The 11,331-nt window shown below is 34.2% G+C and overlaps 1 protein-coding gene across 1 annotated transcript; it reads left to right on the plus strand.

The window, feature by feature from the left end:
* The first annotated feature begins 1,165 nt into the window (after positions 1 to 1,165).
* LOC111896187 (TOM1-like protein 6) lies at positions 1,166 to 5,500 on the plus strand. The gene is made up of 9 exons (XM_023892200.3): positions 1,166 to 1,581; positions 2,182 to 2,260; positions 2,367 to 2,465; positions 2,758 to 2,871; positions 3,263 to 3,429; positions 3,645 to 3,726; positions 4,054 to 4,139; positions 4,231 to 4,521; positions 4,598 to 5,500. Exons 1-9 carry the CDS (start codon positions 1,430 to 1,432, stop codon positions 5,280 to 5,282), a joined length of 1,755 nt encoding a protein of 584 aa, XP_023747968.1. The 5' UTR covers positions 1,166 to 1,429; the 3' UTR covers positions 5,283 to 5,500.
* Positions 5,501 to 11,331: the final 5,831 nt, after the last annotated feature.

Below are 11,331 nucleotides of genomic sequence, written 5' to 3' on the forward strand. Positions count from 1 at the left end.
TAGTACAACACAATGTTATGATGAAATTAAAATGAATTATGAATTGTTGGTACACACCTATTTGAAAAAGTTAATTAATATTTATTTTTGGGAAATTCAAAATGGTTTAAAAGAACACGTAAACATTTAAAGCAAACGCCTTAAAAATAATACAAGTAAAAAGAATACCGATAAATAAAATGTTAATTAATTTATTACCGTTTAATACCCTTAATAAATAATTTTTAAACTATTAAAAAAGAAATCAGTACTTATTTAAATAATAAGTTTTTCACATGTCAAATTTTATCCGACTTATATAAATAACTTATAACTTATCTTTTTTTTAATGACAGATATATATTAAAACGAGTTAGCAAGATGTCACAGAAAACTACATATACAAAAAAAGATAAAAGAATTATATTAATCAAATCAACATAACATATTAAATCTAGTTTTATACTTGGTCCAATTATAAAATGAAAGTTGAATCTCACCCGCCCTCCTCATGAGATTGCTCTTTCGATTTTTTAAAAAGAAGTTTATTACTAGCAATCTATAAAAACCACAACACTGAGTAAGATATAGCCAAAACCAATTTGTATTTCTTCTTCTCCATGACCATACTTATATCTTATCTAAACCAAATTATCATAACCCTAGATTTTTATATACATATACGATATATCAATAATGTTTTTCTTTGTTATTTTACACGTATAAACAACAAGTACCAAACACTATAAAATAACTTGTAATTTTATTATGGTTTGGTACTAGATAAACTAATCTAATAGTTTTTTAAAATTTCATTTTGATACCAAATAAACTGATACAAACTTTTACAAATAACCATAAACCGAATAAACCAAAAAGACTCTTGCCTTAGCGGTACAAGGAATTGAGGGGATAAGTGTTTCTCAACCAAATATTAAGAATTTAAGTTTTATAGTGTATTAAAATATAAATTAAAAAAAAAAGGATGAGTTAGTAAATCATTCTCTAAAACAAATAAAAAATAAAACATAACCTGAATAAGCAATTAAAACACTATTAGAATAAAGTATATGAATATATGTCCTATAAGATATAGAAATTTAATGAAAAAGTGACACGACACTAATTTAAAGAAAATGAAAAACCATCGAGGGGTTTGCATCTAAAGAGACGAAAGGGGTGGTGTGCTCAAGGAATTAATTTGGAGTGGTCTAACTCTCTAACCTATTAAAAGACAAAAAAGTCGCACTTTTTTTTGCTGCCTTTCTTTGGGAATCTCCTCATCAAAACAGCTTTTTAACAAATTTCCCAGCAAAATTTCCATGAAAAATCGAAATCCCTTTTCTTTCTTGTTTCGTTTTCCCCTCGGATTTATCTAAACAAATTTCTTTCAACCCTTTTCATCATAATCAATCTTTCAATCTAAAAACACCCACACACCCCCGACCCGATGATGCTTCCCGCCACAGCTTTTTCATCGTCTTCATCTTCATCTGCTAATTCAGCTGTTGTTCGAGTGGATAAGGCCACCAGCGAATTCTTAAACGGTCCTGATTGGACTATCAACATCGATATTTGCGACACCATCAACGCGAATCCTTGGTAATATTTGTATCCATCATCATCGGCTTTCTTTGATTTTTACGCAGAATTTAGTTGACCTTATTTTTATTTGGGGTCTGGTGTTCTAGGGTTTTATACTTGTTGTTAATCACTCGTAACTTGAAATTTTGGGAATATTTTATGGTTTTTGAATGTTTTTGCTACTTGTATGTCGAGTTCATGCTGTATTAATCCATAATTTTCATTAACATACCAAAAATTTAACCTTCGGATTTTGTTCTAGGGTTTTATACACGTTTTCATGATTCGTAACTTAAAATAGATAAGATATTCAGTGTCTATTGATGGTCTTGATTTTCAGAAAATAATACAGAAATCCTAGTTTACAAAACTTTTTATGAATTATTGATTTGTAATAATCATACATTATTATTTTAAATATTTTATTTACAAATTAGAGCTTCTTAGGCTGTTTTTCTTGTTCTTTTTAAAAAAAAGAGTACTTTTGACAAATTTGTGTACTTTAGCAGGAACCATAGTTTTTTTTTTCCACAAAAAGAGTTAATCCTGTGTTTTTAGTTAGTATTTAGTTTGAGTAACAATCAAATCTTACGTTTTTAATTGTTTATAATTTTCTAGGCTTGTAAAAGATGTTGTCAAAGCTTTGAAGAAAAGGTTACAACACAAGAACCCTCATGTTCAACTACTTTCCTTGACGGTATTTCGCCTTTTTAATCATTATAATTACAATTTACAAATCTTGAAATGATTGCTTCATCAAAAATGCTAATTTTAGTAGTAATTTATCTGATTTTGGATTGTAGCTTTTAGAGACCATGGTAAAGAATTGTGGTGACAATGTTCATTATCAAATAGCCGAGCGAAACATACTCCCGGAGATGATCAAAATTGTCAAGAAAAAGGTAAATCAAAATGTTCCCAAAGCAAGGAAGTTGAAACCCACGCTCACGGAGTTGGAATTCAAGATTCCATTCCATGATGGAGTTTGGTTTCCAAATGGATGGAATTCAATTCCGTCAGAATCCTTCGTATTCCATGTTTGACGGATTTCACTATTCCTAAAGGACGGTGGAAAGGGAATCCAATTGTGGCATTGCATTCCATTTTCCGTTTCCTGCCAACCAAACGCATGACAAATTATGATTCCTCCATTTTTTTTATTTTATTTTATTATTATTATTATTATTTTTGCAGACGGACATGCGTGTAAGGGAGAAAATTTTGGTACTTTTAGATTCATGGCAAGAAGCATTTGGTGGACGCGGGGGAAAATATCCTCAATATTACTTTGCTTATGATGAATTACGGGTAATTTTATTATATTTAAAAGCATCATTTTTTAGTGTTTTTGATTTTTTTAGTTGCATATCGCGATAAAAATAGCAATGGAATACATGTACTTGTTGAAGTCATAATTCATGAAAAATGAAGAGAAGTATTTGTTGAATTTTGTAATATCTAATACCAAAAATAACATATGTTTGAATTTACATCCGATGACAAGTAATTTATGTGCAATCAAAATTCCTAAACTATTTTTTTTTCGGTTTAATTAGCAAGTTTCCAAGTTTTAATTACATAATTACCCGTGAAGATCTATTGGTATTGCTATAAGTCCACAAGATTCCTTGTCTTGTTAAGGGCGTTTTAGTCATTTGAGAAATCTTTAATCTTTTTTGGATTATGTTTACGAGGACAGCAAGCAGGAGTACAGTTCCCTCACCGGTCACCTGATGCAGCTCCAATATTTACACCTCCTGTCACCCATCATCCATCTGTGGGACCCACTCAACCAAATTATGGAATGCCAAGTAATTCTTCAACAAGGCTTGATGAAGCCATGGCTTCTGAGATTGAAAACTTAAGGTGTCTTATTGTTTTTTTTTCTTTTAAGTTAAATGCTAAAAACAGCAACATACTTCTATAGTTCTATTTATTTGTTTATTATAGCATTCTAATTTCATTATCATCCAAATACAAAGAGTTTCTCACTGCTATAAATGGATAGATGTTTCTAATTACAAGAGTGGTGGATAATGGATTGATTTGGATATTTTTTATTTTTATTTTTATTTTTTTAGTATGTCGGTGATCGAGTCAATGAGGAATGTTTCGGAACTTTTATCCGAGATGTTGCAAGAAGTTGATCCAAATGATCGTGCAGTACGTGCATTCTTCTTTTCTTTTTGTCATTACAGACGATGAAGATGTGAAGGGCATTCATGTCTTTTTCCGCATACAAGATATCGATAGCGCGTCCCTATCCCGACTTTTTGGATCGGACAAAAATTGCATTTTTTGTCTCCGACTCTGACAAGCTTTTTAGGGTTATTTTTAATGATGAGGATGAGAAGGACATTTAAGTTTTTTGCACAAAGACTTTATATCTGACATCATTCCCGGTCCAATTCATGCCAAACACAGTACAACCTATTATGTCCTGTCATGTCATGTCCTTGGTGATTTTGACTTGTCTTTTTATGTTAATAGGCAATAAAAGATGAGGTCATCGTTGATGTTGTTGACCGATGTCGATCAAATCAAAAGAAATTAATGCAAATGTTAGCTTCCACAAGGTACAAAAACCCTGAACCCTAAACCCCAAAACTGTATCATGTGTAGTTGCTTTAAACTCATGATAATTATTGTTTTTTTTTTTTTTTGTAGTGATGAGGAGCTTCTTGGTCAAGGTATCGAATTAAATGACAATCTACAAACCGTTCTTGCAAAACATGATGCTATTGCATCCGGTTCTCCAATTCCTGCTCAACTCACAAATTCTATCGCCTCACCAAGTAATACCAATAATACCCTTGAGCCCCAAATCAAATCAACTGAAGAAAAAGAAAACTTGAAATCAACCGTGCCCGTGGCGGCACCTCCACCGGTGCCGCCACCATCAGGAAATGATGGTGATGACGAGGAAGATGAAGATGACTTTGCTTTGTTAGCTAGAAGGTAAATTCTCCTTTTTTTGGATTAAATGCATGAAATAGCAACATACTTGTGCTAAACTTTTTTTCTTTTTGTCCAGGCATTCAAAAGCACAAGTGGGACCCACATCAGATCCTTCATTGAGTATGGCTTTAACCATAACCGATCCACCACCTCCATTAAACACAACAAAAGCCGATGACATGATCGACTTTTTAAGCCTCACGTTATCATCTCCAAATCCACCCTCACCACCACCCGTCACAACCTCACACGACCAATCACCGCCAGTTTCCACCACCGCCCAGCAGCAGCAGCAGCACTACCCCCACCAACCGCAGCCATCCATGAGCAGTTACGTTGTGCCATGGGCTCAATCCGAACCTCAACCTCAACACCAACCTCCACCACAGCCACCACCGGTTCAGCCACAATATCAACAGCAAAACCTTTCCCCTGGCGGCTATATCCCGCCACCATGGGCGGCAACACCTGGCTATTACACAAACCCGTATCAGCCTTCTCCGGTGACCTACACATATCCTACTCCCTCATATAATAACATCAACAACACGTCTTCACAGCAAGTAAACTTGTATTCTAACAGGGCGGCAGCAGGCGGTGTAAGTGGAGATAGTCAGGTGGCGGCTGGTGGTGGTAGTGGTGGAAGTCAAAGACCGTTTATTCCTTCGTATAGATTATTTGAAGATCTTAATGTACTTGGCAATCCAAACACAACATCTGGGAGTTCTTCGGGTGAAAGTATGTTGGGTGCGAGGAAGTGAAATCTTTATGAACAGGTTTTGTGTTATTGTTGATACATTGGGGTTTGTGTATTGGTGATGGGTGTGTATTCGTTTATATTCGATTTCTTGGATTTAGATGAACATAAAAAAAAAAAAAAAAAGAACCCGGTTTTGTGTTTGCATTTCTTGTGGTTTGAGTATATGGTTTTGTATCTATGGACAAGTTTGATAGATTTAAACTTCATTTTTAGTATCCATTTGTACTTGTTTATTTCTATCGTCTTTTTTATTGTAACAATCATAACATCACATAACTTGTAAAACATAAACATATCTAGTCCGTGAATTCTTTATAAAACGTTAACATATTGTGTTATCGGTGCCAATATTAAATAAAATACGTCTTCTTCAATTAGAACTAGTTTGATCATTGATGAGCTACTAGCCTTGACATTGAAGTTTGTGATGTTACGACTTGTATCTTGACTCAAGTATTCATTATCGTATATTATATATAGTTCTTTAATCTTATCTTCAATATTTATTGTGTTTTTTTATTTATATCTAGTTCATTTAAACCGTAAAATAGACGGATATTCGTTATAGTCTTGATTACACCTTTATGTTTTACATATGAATTTAATGCTGAAACAATCATAGTGAAAAGTTTCGAATATTTTACGAGTGTTAGCATCATTTGTTGAATAATAGCCACACATTATGGATCTAAGTATCTAACCCTTGAAAACTTAGACAATGTTTTTAATATTGGAGCAATACTAAGTAAAGCAACATTATATGTTGGATAATAAGTTTGTGATAACATAAATGTGTACTCCTAAAGTTGTATTTAACTCTTGAAGCGAGATAGCTTGTTGAGTGGTCTCAACATTGTTGGTGGTTAACGACACTCTACCAAAGAATCCTTTAAATAATTAAGGGATTTTCTAATATGTGCCCTAACAACACATATAAGAAGTATTAATTATGAAAAATATTATCATAATTAAATTCAAAATACATTTATTATAGAAATTATTATTACATTTTATATTTAATTATGGTAATATTTTTTATAATTAATATATTTACATTTAATTATGATAATATTTGTCACTAATTAATGTTTCTTTTATGTGTCCTTAGGACACGCATTAGAAAATCTCAATAATTAAATCTCCATGAAAGTTTTTATAGGGATACGTTTTAAGGTAGTACAATTTACTTGATAGACATTGATTGCTTTCATGGTGAACTTGATAACTCTAGGCCAGCATAATAAATTGAAAAGAAGAATTTCTTGTAAGATTAGGTGCATATATAATTGGCGTGCTATTTGATCTAATAACTCTAGACCACCATCAAATACTTGTGTTTGAGTAGGTAACACATCGACATTTTTCATTGCCTAATAATTTCAAAGTAAACTAGATTATTATTAATGAAACTAAACCTAAGTTATGAGTCCAATATAATTTACAATTAGTCACTTTAATAGATTAGTTTAATATATGATTAGTCCTCTTACTCTTAACCGACGGAGACTGAATCGATGTCGTTATTGAAGCATTTCAAGCGGAAATTTTCATAGAATTTTGTTGTTGTTGCATGTTGGTTCTTTAGAGATTAAGGGTGGTTGAATAGTGATTTGAAGCTCTATCAAGTAAGATTCATACACCATTCTTGTTTCTTTAATCATTGGCTATATATGAAAATCGAAACCACTTATCATTTCAGATTTGGTAAATGGGTTCTTTTCAGTCTTTGAAGCTTTGAAGTTTTTCTGATCTGGGTTTTGTTGGAATGTCTTATTCGTCGATCATGATCTGGTGTAACGACCCAAAAATCAAGGGTAAAAATTTTATTTTTATTATAGTCAAAACACAGATATCTTCTAAATCCAAAATCATTGTTAATTAAAAACAGTTATCAGAGTTCGTCCCAACATCACATAATGCGGAAAACTCAGGTGTGTACGCTGCGATCAAGCCGAACCCTTCCTTCCAAAACCAATGATACCTGAAACCATAAACAAAATTGTAAGCACAAAGCTTAGTGAGTTCCCCAGAGCATACCCCACATAATCCACATAACCATATAATTCGTATCAATCACATAAGGCATATCAAACACATAAGCCATATTAATCACATAAGCCATATCAATCACATGAGCTATATCAATCACGTAAGCCATACATATAAACATATAAGGATGCCCTAGATACCCTCCAGGGTCTTACTCTAGGATGCCATGTGCTCCCCCATATGGTCTTATACCTATATGCCATGGGCACCCCCATGGTCTTTACCTGGAATGCCATGAGCACCCCATATGATCTTACAACCAAGTGACATGGGCACCCCCATGGTCTTTCATGCAATATCACAGAAACAACTCGCACACCACATAGCATATAGCCAACTAGTATACCACATATCACTACATCAACTAGTGTACCCACATATCACAAAATGGGCCGGCCTTGGTGCCTTCAACCCATTGGTATGGTGAGGAGACTCACCTCATACTTCCGAAGTCCCGCAGATAAAACTCTAGCTGTTGGATGACAGATTCCCAAACTGTCAACATTAAAACAACACCCAATTAATAATTGGGTTCCAATACATAACTATAAGTCCATTCTTAGGGTAAAAGGCTACTTTATTGTGACAACCCGAAATTTCTATCTTGTACAACCATTTAATTCAGTCAAAGTCAGACTTGTTTCTGCTAACTTTTAGCACTGTTTAAAGTCTGTTTGAGCATTCTAAGCTTAGTACATCAAAGGATTAAGTGTTAGGATGTGTCTACTAAAGTTCAAAACCAACAAACAAGCCAACCCCTTTATAAGGATTTTACGGTCAGGGCACATGAGTTTACGGCCGTAAACTCATGGTGGCCGCAAACTCTTGGCTATATATATGATACTTGGCCATTTTTCAACACTTTTACCACTCCTAACTCAAGAAATCGGGTTTTGCTCTCAACTATCATCAAGGATCTTCATTTTTCTTCAAAAGTGTAAGTGTTTTATCCCTTCATTAGTTAATACATCTTCTTAACTAGCATCACCCATCGATTCCATCCATTAACATCATCTTTTGGGTTAGATCTTCAATAAACACCAAGAACACACACTAGTGTTTTGGTCCAAAATCAACCTTTTTAGCTTCTATATCGTAAGTATTACTTCCCTATACTCGATATCTAGTTGAAACACATGTTAAACACCTTGAAATCATCCATTTCCCAAGAACAATAGGTGTTTACGGTCAAGAGCATCTCCTTTGGCCGTAAACCCTAGTTAGAGGTGCATATGAGCCTTAAACTCTTCATAAGGCTTGAACTTGAGGCTAGAACACTTCCTTCTGGTTTGTAAGACCATAAATCACCATTTGGCACTAATCATCATGAGTTTACGACCGTAAACTCGTGTGAACGTGAACACATTGGCCGTAAACCCTAGGGCCGTGAATACTTGGCAGCAAACACCACGTGTGGTCGTAAACTCACCTTATACACAATCATTTGTGATTTTTACCTTTCCATTCAAGTGTACCCTAGTCCCTAAGGTGTTTCCGTTACCTGATTAGTTGGATAAACAATAATTTTATACATATGCGTGTCATTATATGCTAAATAGGATCCGTGTGTGTGCTCAAGTCTTCACTTAACACCTAGCATCCTATACCACTCTTTCATCCAAACCACTCACTACAGGTGAGTTCATACCCCTTAATCTACATTATAAATGATTTTAAATGCTTTTATGGGGGGGGGGGCATACAAGTTGAATCATTATAGTTATTATATCAATCACATGTGATTAATAACTAGAACACACATATAGATTTCTTATACTTTCAAACTGTGTTATCAAACATCTACTTCAAAACATTTTATCAAACTCTTTTATGCTAAAACTCTTTATTTAACTCTTTCAAACTTATATATTGTCAAAATCATGTCTATATAGATATAGTTATATAAGTAAGGTTGAAAGGACTTAGGACTGATAACTCGTTGTATTTCCTGTTCCTTGTTTGGTTGTGGACTTAGAGTATCTGGTTGTTTGTCCGAGTGTCATTTGAACCTTAGTTATATATTATGTATATGTATATAAATATAAAATCTTTTATCTCAGTTTAACACACTCAGTCATTCAAACAACATTACTAGTAAACTATAATAGGTATAGTTTAGGAGATTACTACTTACTACTTCTATTACAATGAAACATACAAGAGTCACTTCATTCATGAGTCAATACAAACTTACTATTATGAGAAACAGAAAGAACATACTATGATGAGAAACTAAGAGAACATACACTACACTATACAAAGAGAACATACTATACACTATTACGGAGAGAACATATAATAGACTAGAACATACTATACAAACACTATAATACTATAACATCAATGTGAGCCACTACTTCATGGCATGTCAATCTACTGTTGTGTCAAATTTTATAACCAGAGTCTCCTGGAGGGAGAGCATGAATTTGTGTATAGATCTATACGGGACTGACCGTCCTACACCTTGCTGCTAGCTATAGTGGAACCTACAGGTCTACGGGTGACGAATGTCATACCAATTCGACGTCATCGAGCGTCGTGTTTTACTAGTTAATCAAGTATGATTACAATAATATCACATTTTACCTTAATTAACAATTGGTTTAAGGTAATCAGCACAACATTAGTTATTATATACAACACTACAATGCTTTATTAATTTCCCATTGCATTCACATTGTGATCTTCTCACATAAACGGTAATGTAAAACTATATTTTTGGTAATGACAGTCACATTTGGGAAAATACACACTTTTACAAACAAACAACATGCATAACATTTGGGCCTTGGTAGAAGACTACTTTTAGTAGAAAATATCGGATTTTCTAGGTATATCAAACATTTACAACATATACAAACATATACAAATCATTTACAAACATCTTCTTCAAACTTACAACATTGACACTAAAATCTTATGAACTCACCATCTTAAATGTTGATTCTCTCTTTCAAAATAACTTGTATTCTCAGGTCATCAGTAGACAGGTACCGATGCTAGGTTTTGAGAAGACGGAGCTTTCAAGACTCGTCTTTATTTTTATCATTCATTTTTGGTGTCTTACTTTTATACAGAGCACACTTGTATTAAATTATACTATTAAAGCAATGGATGATGTTGTTGCTTGTTTACTATTATGCATTGTTGTGATACTGCACATGACGTCCTCCGCCCCCGAATGTTTCCGCCAATTCGGTTTGGGGGTGTGACATTTACCCCCAACCTAGCTTGATCCAAGCCCAAGGCCCAAACACACACTATGAAGGCCCAAAAACCAATCAATGAACCAAGGCCTAATATATGGCCCAATTTTCCAAATTAGGCCATAACCCCTTCATGGTCTTACCTTAAGGCTCAACCATTTATTCTAGTCTAACCACTTGACATTCTAATGGTCCAATATCTCATAATCATCAAGGCCCAATTTTGGCCCACATAAGGCCCAATTTTCCAAATTGGGCCTAAGCTTTTCCAATGGGCCTTATCCTAAAGCCCAATAATTTCCTTAGTTCATAACTTGTTTCCATTTGGCCCATCAATAAGCCAATCACCAAATCCTAAAAGAAGGCCCAACTTGAAGCCCGAACATAATTAGGGTTTTTCACATAAAATGACGATTAGGGTTAAGTGTTCTTACTTAATCCATTAAGTCCATTACTCTACTAGACCAAACTTACAATGTGGTCGGACGTAATTCAAAATTCCAATTCCAACGGTCCAACACGGGTCTCGACAAATCCAAAACTCACATTCCAAAATTAGAGTTTTCTAAACCCTAATTCGGGTTTCCAACCAAATCACAAACTAATTAATCCAATAATTAAGTTTTTTACGTTAATTAAAGCCTAACAAGTCGGGTACCACCCACTACCACCTCGGGCAGTGGTGGTTCAGGGTAGCAGCCACCACCTCACGGTGGTGGTGGTTATGATCTTAAGCCAAAGCAACACCAAAGCACTCCAAACATCAATCCAAACGCACCTGAAAGCCCACAACCA

This window comes from Lactuca sativa, chromosome 8 (assembly GCF_002870075.4).
Source record: "Lactuca sativa cultivar Salinas chromosome 8, Lsat_Salinas_v11, whole genome shotgun sequence".
Classification (NCBI taxonomy): Eukaryota; Viridiplantae; Streptophyta; class Magnoliopsida; order Asterales; family Asteraceae; genus Lactuca; species Lactuca sativa.

Excerpts from the sequence above, each read along its gene's own strand:
- LOC111896187 (XM_023892200.3), top strand. The coding sequence starts at position 1,430 with ATGATGCTTCCCGCCACAGCTTTTTCATCGTCTTCATCTTCATCTGCT. Across the intron at positions 2,466-2,757 it reads TCAAAATTGTCAAGAAAAAG|ACGGACATGCGTGTAAGGGA; the intron begins GTAAATCAAAAT and ends TTATTTTTGCAG. Across the intron at positions 3,727-4,053 it reads TTGATCCAAATGATCGTGCA|GCAATAAAAGATGAGGTCAT; the intron begins GTACGTGCATTC and ends TTATGTTAATAG.